Below are 22,040 nucleotides of genomic sequence, written 5' to 3'. Positions count from 1 at the left end.
TAATAATATAAATTTCTCTGGTATCATAATAAATGTGTAAACACTTTATTCTACAAGTCTATACATCAATCTAAAAACTTGTATAGTTTAGAACTGCTGCAGCTTTTCAATTCGCAGTTACCTTCCAAACCTCATTTAGTTGCTTACTTTGTTTAATTGTATTGTCGCATTGATTACCGATGAGCACATTATATATAATTTCAGCTTGTAAATGCATTTTTTTTCATAAAGGGGCAAATATCTCAAATTATTAATATTAACCGCCTCAATTAGTAGGTCCGTTTTGTCGGGTATAGTTCGCACAGTAAACGTCGTATGTTCGCCCTTTCAACTCTTGTTGTGACGTCACCTTCGATGGCTCTCGGCTGTCTTCGCAAGCAGTGAGGCATAATGGGAAATGTTCGCCAGAAAAGTCCGTATAGTCTCTCCCATCTGTGCACAATCGCCGCAACCCAGCGCAGCTCTGAGCTGTGGCTGTGAGACAAAGAGATCATGCAGAGATCAAGAGCGACATTTAAAGCTGATTGAAAACTAATGCTGCCCCCTTGTTAGAGTAGGTGAACATCAACTTATCATTAAACAATGAAGCTGTGAACAGCTTTGAGAAATATAGATATATAATTGTAGATCGACGTTTTAGCATTATCAGTGCTTTATGAAATAATTAAATACATTATTTTAACAAATATAATGTAAAGCTATGATGCACAATACAGCTGTAACTTAAAGAAAAACGTTAAAATAATATAAAAAAATCGAAAAATCTAGTTTTCCAATCACATCGATTTCTGCAGGGTCTTTGATTAAATGCGTGTGACGTCAGACAGTGCGCATGCAAGTGCAGCCGATGCAGCAGGCTGCAGGAGGCACGCGACCATACTCTACCCCGGCTATGCGTAAAGGATGCTGGTATATAGACAGACCTGGAGCGAGGTTTGCACACAGTAAGTGAATGAGACAATGGTGAAGTTAGCACGTTGTAGTAGTAGTAATAATGATATCAGCCAGAGTACAAACATTTGTAATTTAATACTTCGTCTTTTATTATTTTTAGGAGCTGCTATTACTACTAAAGCAGTTGCCACTACTGCTGCTACTATTACACACAAAAAAAGACACAGCAAGACGTCAGAATTCCCAATAAATATTAAACTTTATTTATAAAAGGGTGGGAACGAGAGACTAGCGCTTTTCCACCGACATGGTGCCCGTGCTGGTTCGGAGCTGGTGCCTAACCTGAAACCGTTCCGCGCTTTTCCACTGCAAGAAAAATGGTTCTCGGCCGGCATGGAGCCACTTTTGAGGGCACCAAAAACCTGCTGGTCTGGAACCAAGGAATACGGGACTTCAGGGGCCGGGGGGCGTGGTAAAGTTGTCTCCCCAAAAAGTTATTTGCTGGAGTTCAATCGCCATTTTTAAAATGCCAGCAGAGACGCGAGCAATGAGAAGAGTTTTGATTAAAAATGAACGAAATCAGCAGCAAACAGCAGTCTGTCGAGGAGAGACACTTTAGTAACAATATGGTCTCACCAGGTCAACTAACTAGTTAGGAGTTGTCAAATGGCAGCAATGAGAGATGACTGAGCGCAGCTTCCGTGAAAGGAAAGACGTGTTACAGCGATATTATTATGATGGAGAATAACTGCGACGATATAGATTGGATAGAAATATAGTTTGTTAATAAACTGGTCATTAACTGCTCCTGTTACGCCGAATTCAGTGCCCCCTACGACCCATGTGTCATGGTTGGTTTGCGCATGATTAATAATTTATCAATAAATTCATTTTTGTTAGCACAGGGCGAATTACACAAAACATACATATTTTACAGTAAGAGAAGATCAAATACACAATAAGCGCTGTTCACAGCGAAGTGCTTTGCGCAGCGAGCGAGCGATCACAGCCAGCAGAGTGGTGACAATTTATTATTAATATTATGTATTTCTTAGCAGACGCACTTCTCCAGTATGACTTAAAACATAAGAGCATTGTTGCGCTGTCTGGCAACAAGGACAGTGCAACCATGATTGGGGACCGTCATCACAGACTTCATCAATAAGCAGAATTTCCCATCAAACCATGATGACAGTTTATTGATTTGCCCGCAAATACCACCAAAACAAGCCGCATTCATAACCAATAGGCTAGCCTATAGTCTTTGTTTTTTTTTTAAACAAGAATAAAAGTAAAAATACGCCACAAAATGAATGAAAATGTATCCACTCATACAATGTATATTCATAATAAACTGTATGCGCGGTGACTAATGCATGTTAACTATCTTGTATTTTATTCAATACAGTAAAAGTACAGCGAATCGGTGTAAATCCCTTAATGCATAAACCTCAGTGTTTCCACCTGTGGACAATTTACTATGCACAAGGGAAGGATAAATAGTGTTCAATTTAATGTTTTAGGCTGTATTTTATGATTGTGATTATGAATGTGAAATTAATCTAGCATTTGAATTCCATGTAGCATCTTAACATCCTCGTAATGAAGGAATGAGGGGGGAAAACATTATTTTGTGTCAACTTTCAAACAAATAAAAGGCTGTTATCTTAGCATATTCGTAAAGTTGTCTTCGTTTCTGCTTGTCTAGATGTGATCTCGCGTTTTTTTGTTTTGTTTTTTACAATGTATTTGTGCTGTGTGTAGATGCTGAATGAGTTTAATTTTGATGGTTAAATAGTGTTTCAAAGACAGTAGTAAAGCTTACAAATTAAGGACTTAGTCCACCATGGTGGTGATTATTACTGCCGTGTGTTTCTCGACTTCTACCTCGTGCTTGGGAACGCCCACATCCAGTGACGTAAGTGTTCGGTTCCCAAACCAATGGAAATGCAGGCCGGTTCGCAAAAAGTTTAGCTGGTTCCCAGGCCAAGCACCAGCACCGGCACCATGTAGGTGGAAAAGCGCTAGGTTGGTGTGTGGGGGGGTGCTGGCTTTGGGGACTCTACTGTTCATGTGCATGGCTTGGGTTCAAGCCAGTACTTCTCACAGCACCTTACTGGGGCAGCCCACCTTATAAATCTGAGCTTTATCAGCTCTGAAGCGGTCCATGGAAGATGAAGAGCAAAAACAAACTCAATTGCATGGTCTTCCCTGCTTTTTAATTCAGAATAGAGTCTTGTCAAAGAATATGATATGCACATATGAGGCTCCAGCTCAGGTCAGAGTCACAGTTGTACCCCACACACTGCATACATCCCTTCTCCCCCAAACAGCCCATCTTCCACAAAGAACAAACAGCTTCCCTTCCAAAACACAAAACTGATATATAACCATTACAATAATAACAACAAATAAGAACAAACTTTTTTTTAAATAATAATAATCATAATAATAATCATTATTATGATTACTATTATACTAAAACAGCAGCTAAATCTCCTGGAATGTAGCTGAATAAACATTGTGTCCATACCAACCCCACTACCCCAACCATGCCCACACCCAAAATTCACAGAATTCTACACCTGTATTCCCAAATTACTTCTGGAATAGATTAAACATGATCCAATACCACCAATGATGCCCCCTTCTACTCTACCACACAGACAAAAAGAGAGAGAAAGACCCAGAGAAAACAAAAGAGATATACATATACATTTGGAGTATAAGTTGTCTCAGCCCTATATACAGATTTCCAACCCCAGTCTTAAGGCACCAAACAGCACTGTGTATGGCTTACTTTAAAGCTCACAAATGGAACCCTTCACTAACTGTTATTTGCATGGGGGTAATCTGGGATCTGACAGATTCTCTGGGGGAGGGGATCAGGCAGGTCTGTGCGTCTGTCCATCCATCCATTCATCTCTCTCATGCCATATACCACTGTCAATCAGTCCGTCCGCTGCGTCTGTCCATGCATCTCATTTAATCACAGTGTGTGTGTGTCTGTCAGTGTGCGTGTAAGTTATTGTGTCAGTATTGTCTGTCAGTACTGGTGTGTCGGTCCGTCATTACGTCAATGTCAGTGTCATTGTGTCTATTTCAGTGTCCATATGTCAGTCAGTGTGTCAGTCAGGGTTTCCTTTAGCATGTCTATGCATCAGTCAGTGTATTAGAGGTAGCCCCCCATACAGAGCAGCAGCAGCAGGTGCACAGTGAGCAGGTACAGGGAGGCCACCAGAGGGGTGCGCTGTCGAGAGCAGAACAGAGCACGCAGCTTCCGACACAGTCCAGGATTGACACTGCGAGTCTGAAACAGAGAAGGACAGAGAGAGAGAGAGAGAGAGAGAGAGAGAGAGAGAGGGGAAGAGAGAGGAAAGAGGGAGAGGGTAATGGGAGAGAGGGAATGGTGGAGTGGAGAGAAGAGAAGAGGGGGAAAGAGAAGAATCAAATCAACCAATTAGTCAAATGCTGCTGGTACTACTATTATGCACAGGAATCGATGATTAAATGGCCTGAAAAATGGCTAGCACTGCTTTTGAAGGTTGTGAGTTTTACAAGCAGTGTCCAGCAAAATAGATTTGATTTTGTTTGCTTTTCAAATCAGTGATGAATACATATGCATCTGCACACTCACCCTGGTGACAGCACCCTCTGGTGGCTCAATGAGGACCACATGCTCCTGGGACTCTCCATCCTGCAATGACATCCACTCACCCAGCGTGTACCTGCAAGAGGGGGGTGTTTAGGGATCCAAGTTAGTAAGGTCGCAAAGACAAGGACAGAGGCAAAGATGGACACAGCAGAACAGAGGAAAAGCAGGAATGCCACACATAGACCAAGTGAGACAGACTGATGTAGAGAGGTACCGTCTGAGCTGCTCCTCCACTGCACACAGCTGCTCCTCCACTGCCTGTCGCTGCTCCTGCTCCTCCACCAGCCTACAGGGAGGGAGAGAGGCAGAAGAAAGAGGGAGAGGGATGGAGAAAGAGAAATAGAGAGAGGAACAATCACTGGTTATACAACATAGATCCCAGTTGTGAACTGGGGAGTATGTATAAAATACTGTTGTAACTTAATCTATTAATCAGAGATATGGCTGTTTAAAGCTGTCTAGTCTGGCATTGTTTGATTGCAGTGCTATCACTGGCTGACTATACATCTTTACTGAGTTTTGTAAATAGAAAGGGAATTCCATACTTTCTGTTGACACTAGGTATATGTCTCTGTATCTGTTTCTGTGCATCTCTGTGGAACTGTGTTGTGTCATTATGTGACACAACATATATGTATATATATATATACATATATGTATGTATGTGTTAAAGGACAGCTATCACAGTATCCAAATGTATTTATTTGCCTGTGTTGTTATGGGTGTTAGTAAAGTATGTGAGATTTTTCTGTCTTATTAGAAACTTCTAACACTTAAAAGTGTGAAAAATTGGAAGAGCACACACCCAAACATGGTAGAAGTGCAAGCTAACAGAATGTAGTCCCAAACAAAGATATCAATTAATTTAATTAGGCAAAAACACACCAACGTTTCAGCCAAAAGGTCTTAATAAATTAATCTTGAGACCATGCAACATGCAACAGATACATCTTATGGCAGGTGAATTGAAGTGATCACAATGTTATTAAATAAGCTTACAATACTTAATGCATAGAATCAATTTTAAGGAAACAAGTGGAGAGTACTGTTACAGTATACAATGCAGTACATAGTATTTAATTCAACCAAAATTAAATAAAATATTCTAGTTCTTAAACATTATTATTAATTTCAATGTTATTGATCATTAATTAATGAAAATGTGGAATGTTAAATGAAGTTAAAGAAATTAGACTAATGCTAATTTAATTGTATAATAACAACCTCAATAACAAATTGATTCAATGGGAAAAAGCGCACCACACAGTCAACCCCACAGTCAACTACAATCAGTTCAGAGACAGTGCAGACCAATGCCACCAACCACCAATAATTATTGGGAATCAAAGCACCACTATACACAGTCCCCAAACCGATGACTTCCTGCTTTTATGCAGGAAGCCAGCCAATCAGGGGCATCCTGTGCGTCAGGTGCTTCTTTAGCATGATTCATCCTCCCAGGGCTTCTTGGAGGTGTAGTGTTGGCATGCCAGCCAATTTCAGTTCTTAAATTTAACAATTAGGTTCTGTAACATATAGGCCTGGGCTTTGTGTTCAAAAGTAATTGTCAGGCATAGTTAATCATTGTCACCATGTTTTGGGAGAGGGTTACACTAATATTAAAAGTTAATATGATGGAACTGAACAGAGAACTTACAGATACTTTACTGTAGAATGGTGGTTTGAAAAAAACTTGGAAAATAAGTGTGCTAATGTTGCATAATGTTTTGATGATGTCACATTAGCTACTAGTGTATAGATGAAAATCCTACTTTTTTTTTTTACAGGTAATCCATATAAACAAGATAAAACATCCCCTTGTAGTTTAAAATAAGTTATTTCGAACAGTAATCATGTTTTTATTGTTCAGTTGCAGCTTACATTAATCTTTTTGGGGGTTTTGTGTGCATTCAGCAAAACATTCCAAACAGAACATGTTTTTTTAAACATCTGTTTAATGTCTCCATTATATTGCACAATTTGCTGTAAAGACGGCAGATAAAGAAACAATAAAGCAGAATAACACAGGCATGCTGGCAAATGGGGGATACTGCTCTTTCAGAAGAAAAAATAAATACATTATCAGTGTAAATGTAGATTTTCAAAATATATTGTTTAAATGTAATCTTGACTTGAAAATAATTGTGGGGATTTTATGATGGTTTTGAGCTTTGTTATAGCCCACAACTTGTATTTAAGTAATGGGCAGTAGGCTATACAAATAAAATGTTTTAATTTAGATAGGCTATGTGGGGCAACTGAAGTGTGGCTTAGAATTGTAATGCTTGTGGTGGTTTCCAAGGAGTAGACCCAACTCATTATTGCGGGTGTAACAACAAATCGATATATTTATTATTACTGCAGCACACACAGGTATCAGGGACTGAACACACTGACTCATTTTTATGCCTCCCTTCAATTTTATCCCCTCTCCCTACACTCCTCCCCACAGAACTGCCTTTACCCCATTAACCATTTATTGAGTGCAATGGCATGCTACGGTATTCAAACACTGTCAATTTGTACTAAAAAAAAATTTATATGTGATTGTCACGTGATATTTCATAAAAAAAAAAAAAAAAAAGAAATACAGTGGATCCGCGGAAAATTCTCATCCGTGACTCAACATAGGAGGACATATAAACTGATAATTTTGTGTATCTCGATTACTCTGTGTGTGATGTGTACCTGTGCTCCAGCTCTTTGATGCAGGCCCTGTCTCCCTCTCCTGGGGTGGGGCTATGCTCCTGTGGTGCTCCGGGGGCGCTGTCAATCTCTGGGCAGCCCTGCGGCATCAAAGCAAGGGTCAGGGGTATACAGGAGGGGGAAACATGTAATTTAAATTCAACTGCATGTGGGCCAGAAAGAAGTGCTCATAGTACACCATGATGTGTACTTTGCTACACTTTACTACGTAAGTGTACTATGACAAGCTGTACTATACTAGTCTTTACTATACTAAGCTGTACTCAGGTGCTGACCTTATTCTTGTCATCCTGCAGTTCTTGGAGTTGCCTCTGGAGAGCGCCGCAGCGGCTCTGTGCCTCATTCAGTCTCTGAGCACTGCCCCTGAGCTGGGCTGACACAGACCGCTTTTCTTCAAACACCTGGGACAGCTGGATTAGGAGGGAGATGGAGAGGATGTGTTAAATATCAACACACGGTTTAAAGAGACATGGAAGCAGGAGAGATGGTGAAAGAGGGAGACTGTACCATGCTGTTCAGCTGCTGAATCTTCAGCTCTTTCATGTGAAGCTCCTTCAGGGAGTTATCCAGCTGGTCCTTAAGCTGCCCACTCTCTGCCTGCAGAATACAGAGCTCTGAGGCAAGGGCCTCACCACACAGGTCTGCCCCAGGAGATGCCTGTGCAGAAACAGATGAAGAGAGGACATATAGCAGGAAACGCCACTTTTAACAGCTATTTTTCAGAGATGAGGTGATGTAATCACAACTGGTAACCATCAGTTGGTGCTATGAATGTTATCTACTGGTCACCCCTGTCAATCAGTTGTGCTTAAGTAATGTATTACTGAAATCTGTCAATTAGGTGTGAGTAAATGCATGCATAAGTCCTGTCAATCAGTTGTAATGATGGAATGTTACATACTACACTCATCAGTCCGTAATGATGAAATAATGATTGCTGACACCTGCCAATCAGCCATGGTGTAGACACCTATGAGTGCAAGGTCCAGTTCTGTGCTGGTCATTGTCAGAGTAAGGATGGTATAAAGCAGTTGGTTAAGGTGAATCACCTCTCGCTGGTAATGCTCCTGTGAGACTTTGGCAGGGCGACGGGCCTCCTGCAGAAGGGTGGCAAGGTCGTGAAGCTGCTGCTCTTTGTCAGTCAGCGCGGACAGGAACTGCTGCTGCCGTAGTTCTGCCTGTGACTGCCAGTGGACGCTCTCCTCCCTGCCACAGGCACATCAACACTGAACACTGTCCACTGCACACACATCAACACTGACTACTGCACACACAAACAATGAGTGCTGATCAAAACACACATCAACACAGTCCACTCATTGACCCCTGTACCACACATGCATTAAACTGACTACTGCATATACATGAACACTGACCACTTCACAGCTCACTGTGTTACCTGAGTTTCTTCAGCTCCTGTTGCTCTGCCTGTCTGTCCCTCTCCAGGTGTTCTTCCTTCTCCATCCTCCCTCTCTCAGTTCTCTTCTCCAGCTCCTGCCGCTCTCTCTCAGGCCTCTCCTCCAGCTCCTGCCTCTCTCTCTCAGGCCTCTCCTCCAGCTCCTGCCTCTCTCTCTCAGGCCTCTCCTCCAGCTCCTGCCTCTCTCTCTCCATTCTGTCTTCCCTCTCACGGCTCTCCTCTGCCCTCCGCCTCTCCTCCTCCTGCAGCTCTTGGTTAACCCTAGCCAGCTCCCCTGCCTCCTCAGCAAAGCGGGCACATTCTGCACGCCACTGCTGCAGCTCCTCCAGCTGAGAAAGAGATAGAGGTGGAAAGGGAGATTAAAAGAGAGAGAGGAGGGAGGTAAGGGGCAGAAGGAGAGAGGGGACAGAGGGAGTGATAGAGGGAGAGAGGATGGAGTGAGTACGAAAGGGAGGAAAGACAAAGGGAGTGAGGAGAGGAAGAAGAAAGAAAAGAGAGGCAGGTAATGAATTAGAAAATGAGAGGGAGAGAGAGAATGGGAATAAAAAGAGAGAAGAGGGAAAATAAAGTTAGTTTTTTGATATGCCAGAAACCTACACAAGCTTACAAAAGAATATCTATCTGCTGTCCCTATTAAGTTCTCAATTTCACAGCCTGTCAGTCTCACTGATAAATAAGCACTAGAAATCTTCTTAGATGAGCCTGGGTTTATGAAGCAAATAGCAATATGACACAAATATAGACAGACATAACTAATATTTGCATTAACCTGGTTGGGTCTTCTATCAAGTAATTTATGCTTATATTCATTTGAAAATGTTAAGCATTACATCAAAAGTACCACAACAACACACTTTCTCAAGTAACCAAAACAATGCATGTAACTTGCATTTTGCCATGTGTATGTTTGTTTCTTACTAGTTCAATACAGGGGGGGGAATTAAATACCCAGAGAAAACTAAACCCAACACCTCTAAGACAATGTCCTCACCATCCTTTCCCGGTCACTCTGTAGGGCAGCCAGTGCATTCCTCAGGCTCTGCACTTCCCCCGAGGCTCTACCAGGGGGCGATGATGGCAAGGTGGGGCTATGGTGCTGCTCCAGTTCCTTCAGTCGTCTCTGCAGTGCCTGCGTCTCCTCCAGCGCCTGGTCTCGGGTGGTCTGCAGTGATGCCATGGCACCAGCAAAGCTGTGGTTCTGCTCACGTAGCTTAGCAGCCTCCTCACGTGCCACCAGTAGGCTCTGCTCCAGCTGCACCAGGTCACGTGACAGCTCCGCAACGCGCTCCTGTGCAGTCTCTGCTTCAGTCCGCAACACACCTGCACCCAACCCTAACTCCCGTTCCAGGTACTCCGCCCTCCCCTGGGCCTGGCACAGCTCCTCACGCAGTCGCCAGATCTCTCCCTCCCTCTCACTCTCTCCACTACCCAGCCTTGTGCTCCCTGTCTGACTCAGGGTCTTTCTCTTAATCCAGTTATCTGTCTCAGTCTCTTTCCTCTCCAACCCATCACTCTTCCCCCTTGCTTGCTCAAGCTCTTGAACACTGCCTTCCGCCTCCTGCTTCCCCTGCTCTAGGGTTGTGATCGTGCCCTCCATCTCCTCCTTCTCTCTCTCTAGTTCTTCTATCCTGCTCTCCAGGTCCCTCAATTGACATTCCATCTCCTCCCTCTCCCTCACCCTCTCCTCCATCTCCTGCCTCCCCCTCTCCCTCCCCTCCATTTCCTCCCTCTCCCTCTCTAGCTCCTTCACCCTCACCACCATCTCCTCCCTCTCCTCATTCAGCCTTTTCACCTTCCCCTCCATTTCCTCCCTCTCCCTCTCCAGCTCCTTCACCCTCACAATCATCTCCTCTAAGTCCCTCTCCATTGCTCGAATACGTTCAAGCTGGGCGCTGAGCAGCTGTTTGCTCTGGGAGTCCTTCATGCTGAGGACCTGTGTGAGCTCATCTCTGTAGCCATGCAGCTCTGCACTCAGCTTGGCCTTCTCTGCGTTCAAGTCATCACGCTGGGACAGTAGGCTCCGCAGCTCCCCCTTCAGGCTGTTATTTTCAGTTGCAGCCTCCTGGATCACCGAATCCTTTTCCACCATAACCTGGGATGGCGGAAAGACCAAGGGCAGAGGGGAAAGTGAGACAAGACGAGAGACGGAGGGAGGGGTGGGGCAAGGCAAAGGTGGTAGAGAGACAGAGGGTAGGCAGGGGAGTAGAGGGGGGGAAGAGAAAGATGAGAAGGGAGAGGGGACAGAGAGATGTGAGGGATTATTAAGGTACTTGCATTCACCTCATTGAAGTTCTATGACACAGTTATTGACAGTGTATGTGGAACGTCTGAGACCTTGTGCAGAACTCCAGTAACATTCCACACAAGGTGGAATCCAAGATATGAATTGCGAGGAACCCTGGCAAAATGTATAGTGGCAACCAAAGGGGAAAGCCATGCAAAAAGATTGTGTAAATTCATTGTTGTACGGAAACTTTTAGAATTGTGATCCGTACCTGTATGCATAAAACACCTCAGAATTACTCCTAAGAATCACACTAAAAGTTAGTTTAGGAGTAAAATTGTACTACTTTTGTAATGATTTTGGCTGCTGTTAACACTATTATGGTTTGATGGGAAATTCTGCTAATTGAAGGCTGTGATGATGGTCCCAAATCATCACTGCTACATTGTTGCATTTTCCCAGAGGCCAGACACCGCAATATTGTCACCACCTGTATCTCTGCTGTCTCTGGCGAAAGAAACTACATTTCTGACTTGTACAGTAACCAAGAATATTCAATTTCTGTCCAATCTAACTTCATCATCACACCACTGCAACACCTTTCCTTTCATGGAAGGTGCTCTTGACACCTTCTTCTTATTGCTACCATATCCCAACTCCGAACTAGTTAGGGGACCTCATGAGGTCTCGTAAAAACTTTGATCAAATTAGGAGTACTTTAATTCTAAAGAATCTTTATGAATAGTTTAAAAGACCAAATTGACATCACTCTCAGATATTTCTGGCACTTAGGACCACTCAGACGCTTTATGAATATGGGTACAGAACGTTTCTTTTGCTTCCAAAGTGCTGCACCCCCTTACCTGAAGATGACGCTCCTCCAGCTGCTTGTACTCGCCGAGTACACGGTCCCGGTCATCCTGCAGCGAGCCCATGGCCTTGGTGAAGGCCTCCAGTTGGGCCTTACTGAGGCTGCAGTCCTCCTCTGCTTTCCTTGCTTTCTCCTCCAATCTGCGAGCCTCATCCCTCCACACTGCCACTTCCCTCTCTGCCTCATGGGCCCTGGCCTCAGCCTCCTGCCTGGCCTCCTCGGTGGCCTGGCTCACAGCTTGCTCCTTTTCCTCCAGCAGCTCCACCTCCCGTTTCTCCTTCTCAGCCAGTTCTACCTGCAGTTGTTCTGTCAGCGCCTTGGACACTCGCAGATCAGCCTCCAGCTGCTCTATATTAAGCCCCAGGCTGCGCTCACCTGCCTCATGCTCCCTCAGCTCAACCCGCAAGGCATCAGCCTCGTGCTGCAAATCACTCACTGCATCCTCCAGTGCCTGGGTCCGCTGCCTCAGCCCCTCCTCCTCTACTCTGACAGAGGCCAGCTCCTCACGTGCCTCAACTAGGGCACCCTCCATTTGGACCAATGACTTCTTCAGCTCTGCTATCTCTCCCTCCAGCCTCGCTGCTGCCTCCATGTGTCTTGCCTCTGTCTCCTCCAGGTGATGCTGCAGCTCTGCCTCACTCTGCTGCAGCCTGTCACAGACACAAGACAGACATATGCAGTAACAGAAACACACAGACTGACCAACAAATTATAATAAGCATTTGGTGCCCCGTTGCCACTGGTGGTTATATGAATTAATGAAACTATTGGACATGGTCGGACACGTATCTTATCACTAACATGATTTTATGGATATGTAGGCCTATTTATTTAAGTCCGCAGTGCAACATTAGCTTGAGCTTAAAAAGCAACCAAGATGGGGTTGTTTGTTAAATAAAAACTAAAGGCGTAAATTACTTGCCATTTACTGATGTGATAAATAAATAAATAAATAACACATAATTGGAGAAAAGCATTCAAAATTCAGGACCTCTGAATGGGAAGTGTATTCTTTGGATAGAAACAGGGTTACCTGTAACTACTGTCAAGCAGAATTCCAGTATGATCAAATTATATCAAATTGCAGTAACAACCTAAGTGCTACAGTGAGGGAAAAAAGTATTTGATCCCCTGCTGATTTTGTACGTTTGCCCACTGACAAAGAAATTATCAGTCTATAATTTTAATGGTAGGTGTATTTTAACAGTGAGAGGCAGAATAACAACAAAAAAATCCAGAAAAACGCATTTCAAAAAAGTTATAAATTGATTTGCATATTAATGAGGGAAATAAGTATTTGACCCCTTCGACTTAGTACTTGGTGGCAAAACCCTTGTTGACAATCACAGAGGTCAGACGTTTCTTGTAGTTGGCCACCAGGTTTGCACACATCTCAGGAGGGATTTTGTCCCACTCCTCTTTGCAGATGCTCTCCAAGTCATTAATGTTTCGAGGCTTACGTTTGGCAACTCGAACCTTCAGCTCCCTCCACAGATTTTCTATGGGATTAAGGTCACCGTTCTCATGATCATTGAAACTCCATGAGGTGAGATCTTGCATGGAGCCCCAGACTGAGGGAGACTGACAGTTATTTTGTGTTTCTTCCATTTGCGAATAATTGCACCAACTGTTGTCACCTTCTCACCAAGCTGCTAGGCGATGGTCTTGTAGCCCATTCCAGCCTTGTGTAGGTCTACAATCTTGTCCCTGACATCCTTGTACAGCTCTTTGGTCTAGGCCATGGTGGAGAGTTTGGAATCTGATTGATTGATTGCTTCTGTGGACAGGAGTCTTTTATACAGTTAACGAGTGGAGATTAGGAGCACTCCTAATCTCAGCTCATTACCTGTATAAAAGACACCTGGGAACCAGAAATCTTGCTGATTGATAGGGGATCAAATACTTATTTCCCTGATTAACATGCAAATCAATTTATAACTTTTTTGAAATGCGTTTTTCTGGATTTTTTGTTGTTATTCTGTCTCTCACTGTTAAAATACACCTACCATTAAAATTATAGACTGATCATTTCTCTGTCAGTGGGCAAACGTACAAAATCAGCAGGGGACCAAATACTTTTTTCCCTCACTGTAAGCATGCTTTTACTGCTGAAAATAATTGTGCCAGCAGTTGTTCTATAATAAATAAAAGTGCATCAGTTTCATACTGTTTTAGAATGTCAGGATCTCTGCAAACCCAATCCAATAAAAGTAATTGGGTGGAAAAAACTAAACACTTTAGTAATATAAAGTATACTGCCTTTGTATTCGAGATCATTACTGAAACCAATATATTGGAAGAGGTGAAAATATGCAAATTAAGTTAAAGTATTTTTGGAAGATGGAAGATAACATGATTTTGAATATTGTGTCTCATTTTGTCTGAGACCTCTGAGCCACTATGGAGTGAGTTTTTTGTTTTAGTTTTGATAAAATAGAGTATAATTTCTGGAAACGTATGTTGTGGAAAAACTAATATATTGAAATATAAGAAATACATTGATAAACATTAACAACACATTGCAAGTTACACATGGGTAATATATTAGGGCTGTCAAATTATTAATTTCAAAATCATGATTAATGAAACGTTTTCACTAATTAATGGCATGTTAAAACTAGTGAATAAAGTTCAGAGAAATTCAGAAAAAATTCTGCACTGCATCTTATAGAATTATAAAGGCATAGGCTCAATATCTTCTCACTGAGCCAGTTGCTCAGACAAAGTAGTCTGTTAACATTTTCAGAAGATAATGCTGCTCTCTTTTTGGAGAGGAATTCCCGACCTTTGATGATAAAAGATGATGGTAATGTTAAGCAATGTTAATTATATCTGTTATCTATGCATGTTGTCCTTTAAAGTGTAAACATTTCATTGTTAAGACACGAAAACATACTTCCGTATGGAAGTATTACTATTTTATTTATTTTTTTAATCGAGTAAATATTGAGGCTTAGCTTCTCCACATAGAAGTATTTTGTCTTGGAGCTAATTTAACTTGAATAAAAATGTCTTAATGTTGAGCTCATGCATTATATGAACACAAATTAATACATAGGCCTAGATACAAAAATAAAATAAAATTGATATCACATAGAATTTAGAGCCGTTTCCATTCAATGCTTTTAAAATAGAATCCTTCTGGGACCTTCTACAGCAGGTGAGGTACTTCTGACAGTAGCCTCAGCGTCTCTCCACAGTGAGTCCTGGAATAGAGAGTATCACAGCCTCACCTGTCAACAGAGCCCTGCAGCTCCTGTTTCTGTGCCATCTCACTCTGCAGTTGCTCCACTAGCTCCTTCACCCTCGCTTCTGCCCCCTGCACTTCTGCCTCTTTCCCTTGGAGGGTGCTGTGAAAGCGGCTCTCCCACAGCTTGGCCTCATCTAACACACGATCACGGTCGTCCTGCAGGGAGGACATAGAGTGCGAGAAGGCGGCTAGCCCGGACAGGGCCTCGTCCAGCCTGCCCTGCAGCTGCCGGACCTGACCCTCCTTGCCCTCCACCTCTGTCCTGGCCTTCTTCACTGCCACCTTCTCCCTCTCCAGCTCTCTCAGCACCTCCTCCAGCCCTTGTTGCGTCTTCCTCAACTCCATCTGAAGCTGCTGCCTCTCTGTCTCTAGCCTCTTCTCCGCCTCAGCCTTGGCCTCATCCTCTTGATGCCTAACCCGCTCCTCGAATGCCCGCTTCTCTGCCAGTGCACGCCCCGCCTCACTCTGGGCATCATCCAGCCGCACCTTGTAAGTGGACAATTCTGCCTCCACTCGTGTTCTCTCTTCGCTTGCCTTCTTCACCTCCCTGTGGGCTGCCTCTAGCTGCTGTCTTGCCTCATCTCCGCTGAGCTGCAGTGCCTTGGTCTCCTTCTCTAGGCTACTGATCCTCTCCTGGTACTGGATGCTGTCCCTCTGTAGCTGCCTGACCTCCATCTGCTTCTCACGCAGCAGCTCCTGCAGCTGTTTGGCATGGCTCTGGCTGCCCTCCCTGCCTCGTTGAGCTGATCTCAGCTTCTCCTGCAGCTCCCGCTTGCTCCCTATCTCCGCTTCGGCCTCCGCCCTCTCTCTCTGGGCCTGCCTCCTGTCCTCTTCCAGACGAATGGCCCTCTCAGTCTCCCTCTCAGCTTGAGCCTGCCACTCCTTACTCTCCCTTCCTAGCCTCTCAGTCTCCCTTTCCAGCTCTGCCAAGCGCTCCGCACTCTCCGCTGCCTCCTGCTGGTAGGCTGCAATGCTGCCATTGAGCTGAGCCAGCTGATCCATCAGCTGCTCCTCCAGGTCATCCTTTTCAGCCTCTAGGGCCTGAAGCTGGGCTTTGGCCTTGCGTAGCTCTGACTCCCACTGCTCAGCCTCCATCTGTTGCCTCTCCACCTGCTTCTGGCTCTCATGCAGTTGCTGCTCCAAGAACACCAGCTGATCAGCTAGTGCTACCCCCTGCTTCAGCCTCACTGCTTCCTCAGACTCTTCCTTCAGACCATCTCTGGTATCTTTCTGCCTCTCTGATGTTTCTCCCTCTTTGTCATCCATCTTTGGTTGCTGCCCCGTGCTGTCTGGCAGAGGACGTTCCATACTGTCTGTTTGGTCTGTGTGCTCCCTGCTATCTGGTGGTCCCTGCCTATCTGGGCTTGGGGTTAGGGTTGAAACAGTACGGTTTTGCTGGGCTGCAGTGATGAAGGTCCCATCCTGAGAGGGCAGCTCACCTTGTTCATGCTCCTCTGCAAGCTTCTGTCGCAGCTCTGCTGCCTCCTGCTCTTGCAAGTCTCGTTGGGTTTTGACATGCTCTAATTCTGCAGCCAGAGACTCCAGTTCCTCCCTGGCCCTCTCCAATGCTCTACTCTCCTCTTCCATGTCTTCCTGCCTCTCTCCTTTCTGTACTTTCACAGCTCTCTCCTTGGCTCTCTCCTCCCTCTCCCTCAGCTGGTGATTTTCCTCCTCCAGCTCCAGGATCTTCTGCTGTTTGGACTTGGCAAACTTCCTCATCTTGTCCTTCACAGTCTCCACCTCCTGTCTTGCCTCCTCAGTTCGCTCCTCTGCCTCCCGCCTCGCCACTTCCTGGCTCCGAACCCTAGCCACCAGCTCTTGCCTCTCCTGCCTGGCCGCCTCCAGCACACGCCGCACTCTCTCAGCCTCGTCGCTTACATTCTCATAGGAGCGTAGTAAGGTCTCATACTCCTCTTGCAGTCCGCGCAGCTTCTCAACAGAGTCTGCAATCTCCTGGTTGGCTCTTTCCCTCACAGAGGTGGCTTCCTTCTCTAATGAATTCTTCTCTGCCAGGACTCCATCCATGGCCAGCTTCAGGCTCTCACAGGAATCTCCTAGGCTCTGGTTCTCCAGCAGGGTACGATCCACCTCCTGGATCAGTTTCTCCCTCTCCTCCCTTAGCTTTCGCAGTTCAGTCTCACATGCCTCCAGCCTCCCTCTCTGATCCAACCTGTCCCTCTCAGCAGCAGCCACTTGCTCCTTCAGTGCCTTGTTCTCCTTCAGGGCTTCCTTCCGGGAGAAAAGGGCAGCCTGCAGTTTGCGCTGCAGCTGCTGCAACCGCTCTGCGCTCTCAGCTGCCTCCTCCTCCTGCTGCTTAAGTGGGATCTCAGCCTCCAGTTTCTGCCTGTTCTCCTCCTCAGCCATCAGGCTCTGTTGCAGGGAGGCAATCAGCTGATCCTTCTCAGACACAGTCTCTTGCATCAACTGGAGGACAGTGTTCTGCTCACACAGATGCCTGCCAAGATCCGAGATCTCTTCATTTTTCCGGTTCAGAAACAGTTTGAACTCCTCTACCTCAGCCTGCAGGCCAACAATGGAGGGCTCGAATCCAGGGCCACTGCCGCCCCCGCTACCACCCCTGGCTTCCATCTCCACTCTCAGTGCCTCAGCATGTGCCTCTGCCTGCTGACACTGCTTCCTCAGCACCTCAATCTCCCCAGACAATGCATCTATCTGCCGCTCGTTGTCCCGCAGACTCTGCATCTCCTTGTGCAGCTCCTGCAGCTCTGCCTCCCTGAGAGTCAGGCACTTCTCCAGCTCCATCCTGGCCTCCTGCTCTGCCCTCACTTCCCCTTTTAGCACCTGACGGGCTTCCTCTGTCTCCTCCTCCACAGTTACTGCTGCTGTTGCAGTCTCAGGTTTGAGGAATGGCTTGTCCGTGCTGGACATCTGCTGCTTTGCCTGCTGCTCCATCTCTGGTCCAGCAAAGTCCACCCAGCTCTCCTGGCCCCAGTCTCCCCCAGCTCTTTCTGGCTCCTCCCTCATGTGGTCACCCCGCCTCCCCTGCTGCCCTGCCTGCATCTCCTCTAGCTCCCGTAGCTGGAGCAGAAGCCCCTGCTTCTCGCGGCCCTGCTCCTTGCAGCGCTCCAGCAGTTCACTGTACTCTTCCTTCTGCTGCTTCAGCTGCTCACGATGGTGCCGGTCCTTCTCCTGGGCCTTGCGGATGGTGTCCTTTCGAGATGTCAGCGCCTCCTGCAGTTTCTTCTGTAAGGTCTCGCGCTCAGACTCCAGGGAGGCTAGCCGGATGTCCAACTCTGTCTTCTCCATCTCCTCCTCAGGGTTCCCAGGGGGTTTAGGATCTTCTGTCTGGATGCCTGCATCTTGGTTCTGGTTTGCTGAAGTTGTGTGGGCCAGGACCCGGTCCTGTTCATTGACCCGCACCTGCAGAGAGTCTAGCAGGGCATCCCTCACTCTCAGCGCTTGCCTGGCCTCTTCCAGTGCAGCCTCTAGTATCAACATCTTCTCCTCCCTCTCCTTTTCATGCTCTCTCTTTCTCTCTCTGGCCAGGCTCTGCAGCTCATCCTCTTTCTCCTTCTTCTCTTTCTCTGTCTTACCACCTCCTCCTCCTTCCTTACTCCTCTCCCTCTCTCCCTCCATCCCCTCAATCTTCTTCAGGAGCTCCTTGCGGTGCACCAGTGCTGCCTGGAGCTTCCTCTTCAACTGCTCCCCCTCCTTCCTCATTGCCTCCACCTGGGTGCCCAGGACTTCCCTATCCTTACGCAGTTCCTGTAGCTCCTGCTGTCTCTCTTCTTTCTTGCCCTCTTTCTCTGTCTCCCTCTCAACACAAGCCTTCTCCATCTCTTCCAGCTGCTTCTTCAACCTTTTCACTTCAGCTAGTGCAAACCTCTCCTCCCCAGCCTCCACAAGCTTGCAAGACATTCCCTCTCCTAGCTCCTGGATCTCCTGCTCCTTCTGCTGTAGTTGCTGCCGCAGCTCCTCCACCTCATCACTACTCTTGGTCAGGGAGGCATCATTTGAGCTGATCTCCAGTGACAGCTCCTGCACTCTGGCCTCTGCCTCACTCAGCCTCCGCTCTACCTCCAAGATGGCCCTCTTCTTCTCCTCCAGCTGGGCCAATAGAACATGGCCCTGGCCCTCCTGCTCAGCCAGACAATGCTGAGCATGGTCCAGATCAGTCTGCAGTGCCTGGATCTTCAGGTCCTTGGAGCGAGACTCTGTGTGGAGGCTGTGTAGCTGCTCCTCCAACACCCCGCTCTCCAGCTGCTGACTCTCTAGCGCCGAGTTCCTGCACTGGGCTGTGTGGCTCAGTTCAGCTCTGGCTGTGTCCAGTTGCAACTCCACCTCATGCGCCCGCCGCTGGGACTCCATGGCCACCTCCCTCAGGCTCTGCAGCTCCTCTTCCCGCTGCTGCAGCACCACACGCAGCTCCTCGCACCTGACCTTCAGCTCCCCCATAAGCTCCTGTGAGTCTGATGCCTGCAGAAGCGCCCCCTGGTGGTCCCAAGCCTTCGTGCTCCTCTCCTGCAAAACCGTGACAACAGAGGAGGAAGAGAAGGAGGAGGAGGAGACAGTTCGGCTCTCCGTCAAGCAAGTCTTGGAGTCACCTCCTTCCCAGGACTTGGAACGTTCAAGGAGGACCATACTGACAGCCATCTCCCCCTTCGCTTGGGCCACAGACTCTTCCATGGAACAAATTTTATCCAGCCCACTGCTCGATCTTTGTACTGTCACTTCCAGCTGCAAATCAGTGGTCTGCAGAACCTCTGTGTTGGCAGACAAAACCTCACTGCCGCTGACAGTGTCCTCCTCCTCCTTCACTCTCTTGGACTGCAGATTAGCAGACACTATGCTGCTCTCCTTATTCTGTGCTGCAGAGTCTTGTCTTTCTGTGCTGGCATCCCTCTGATCTGTACTGCCCTCTGCTGTGTTCTCTGTGCCCCCTGTGCCTTCCACCTCTCCCTTCTTATACTCCTTCTTCCATCCAGTGTTTAACCCCTTGGCCACTGCCAGCTGGGAGCGAAGCGAGACCAACTCCTCTTCCTGCTCCACCAGTCGCCGTTCCAGCACAGATACTATAGAGATATCAGCCAAGTCCTAAAGCAGAGTGAGAAAGAGAGATTAGGACAGAGATTGAATTATTAAGTCATTCACTTCTGCTCCCATTGTTTATCTGTTTAACATTCCATTTAATTTGCCAATAACTTTTAACAAAGTTCCCTTGACCTGTTTTTTCTTGTCACAAAACACAGCTAATAAAGACTCCCCACACATGCACTGTCCTTCATTTTCTTAAATTTTATTTGTGAATTGTATTGTCCCCCTTTTATTCTATTGTGAAGTGCCTTTATTCAATAAATAATAATAAATAATAATAATTATTATTTCTTTTTTAAGTAATAACAAGATTAAAAATATGTACTGCCTCACTCATTAGTAAATCCATTATCAACTCAGGAAAATCAGGCCCACACTATACATATACCGCTCATTTTCCTGTTTACTGCGTTGATCTGTACCTGCACAGTGTGGGAAGGTGCGTCTGTCTGCAGGGCCATCTGTCCATCTGACACATCCTCACTCGGCTCTCCATCTTCCTTAATTTCTAAAGAGGGAAAAAAGTCAAAGTCATAAGTCAAAGACAAGAACTGGAGACTCAATGATAGTAACTGTGTAAAAGAGACAGGCTGGAACAGACTCAAACTAGTTTGTGGAAAGGTTAGTCTACATCATTATAGCAAACCACATATTTAAGGTCGAACAACAAAAACAGTAATATGTACAAAATCTGTAGACTTAAATATGTATTTACAAAATTCTGGTGTCAGCAGAAATAATAATACAAAATAATCATAATAATAATCTGTTCCCTGATGATATCTATGGAGCTAAGCATTGTTTGGGCTTAAGGGTTGGACAGGAACATGGATAAGTTAGAATTGATTTAGGAATACAGGTGAAGAAAGGAATGTTCTTACAGTTACAGATTGTAGAGATAGCATTATTCTGATAAAATGTAGCTAAATTATGTACAGGAAACTATATTTTGGTTCAGACTAGGACTTGGTTTGTAGTCCCCACTAAATCTAGAACATTCTGTTTAGGTTAGGATTAGGTTTCTGCTGACCTATCTAAAACACATTTGGTGTTGATTCAAATGTTGGTGTTGGCTAGATTTGTGTATTGTTAGGTTATTGTAAGGTATATTACTGGTGTTATTCAGTGGTGTACAGTGCTGCTAATAATAATAATAATAATAATAATAATAATACTACAGTGTTAATCTTTCTATTTGGCACTATAGTGCGGTATCACAGATCACAATAAAGGCTGGGACAATTATTTAATTGTCTGATATGGGTTGAGGTTCCTGCTAATGCATGCTAATGCATGCTAATGCATTATGGTGATGCATAATGAATGCTAATGGTGTCTCTGCACTTGGCACTGCAAATGCAGCATTGCAGAACAGAATAAAAATAGATAACAATTTAGATACAAGTTCATTTTTATCTCTGCATTAATTTCAGACTTCAATGTGTAAAACATACCAAGGAAAAAAATGAAGATGGAGAGAGACTGCTGTATAAATAGAACAGCTAATCTCCAATCTCAATTGGTTTACACAGGGATGGATCAGGTCACTGTGTACCAAACAATTAGTAGGTATTCTAGGCAACAACAGAGATGGAGGAGGAGGTGCCACCATTACTGCTGTACTGACCCACTTTGTAGAAGCGGCTTTCTTAGGTTTAGCTTGGGCTGATGGTTGACATGCATCACCCTGTCGTTATCCACACAGACTCCATATTAAATCATGCAAATAAACATTTATTCCACTGGTTCCACAGGTCAAATATTTACGGCTATTTACACGATTTCATTGTAATCATTATACATATTTACAAGTTGATTTCATGAATTAACACAGGTGTTATGACACGGTCAGAAAACCGTGACGCTCCATAGCTAAACTAACTGAATCTATGACAGTTGATTTCAAATATATTTATATATATATAAGCGCACGAGCCATGGAACATACATAAAGCTCGGTTTCTTAAA

The 22,040-nt window shown here is 45.3% G+C and overlaps 1 protein-coding gene across 4 annotated transcripts in view; it reads right to left on the bottom strand.

Moving 5' to 3' along the window:
* Window positions 1–3,091: 3,091 nt before the first annotated feature.
* The window catches only part of golgb1 (golgin B1), a 45,081-nt gene continuing 26,132 nt past the window's right edge, over window positions 3,092–22,040 (bottom strand). For all 4 annotated transcript variants that reach the window (XM_066705550.1, XM_066705553.1, XM_066705551.1 and 1 more), the window contains exons 10-21: window positions 20,495–20,580; window positions 15,001–20,072; window positions 11,760–12,417; window positions 9,664–10,764; window positions 8,655–9,001; window positions 8,305–8,461; window positions 7,763–7,912; window positions 7,531–7,665; window positions 7,238–7,335; window positions 4,764–4,835; window positions 4,532–4,622; window positions 3,092–4,204 (exon numbers count right to left, since the gene is read on the bottom strand). In XM_066705550.1, the coding sequence (XP_066561647.1) occupies window positions 4,067–4,204; window positions 4,532–4,622; window positions 4,764–4,835; window positions 7,238–7,335; window positions 7,531–7,665; window positions 7,763–7,912; window positions 8,305–8,461; window positions 8,655–9,001; window positions 9,664–10,764; window positions 11,760–12,417; window positions 15,001–20,072; window positions 20,495–20,580 (8,105 nt within the window). In that variant the 3' untranslated portion in view covers window positions 3,092–4,066. The remainder of the gene's footprint in view (window positions 4,205–4,531; window positions 4,623–4,763; window positions 4,836–7,237; window positions 7,336–7,530; window positions 7,666–7,762; window positions 7,913–8,304; window positions 8,462–8,654; window positions 9,002–9,663; window positions 10,765–11,759; window positions 12,418–15,000; window positions 20,073–20,494; window positions 20,581–22,040) is intronic.

This window comes from Amia ocellicauda, chromosome 5, assembly GCF_036373705.1.
Source record: "Amia ocellicauda isolate fAmiCal2 chromosome 5, fAmiCal2.hap1, whole genome shotgun sequence".
Lineage (NCBI taxonomy): Eukaryota > Metazoa > Chordata > Actinopteri > Amiiformes > Amiidae > Amia > Amia ocellicauda.
Note: the sequence above shows the minus strand (reverse complement) of the source record. Positions and strands in the feature narration are given on the sequence as shown.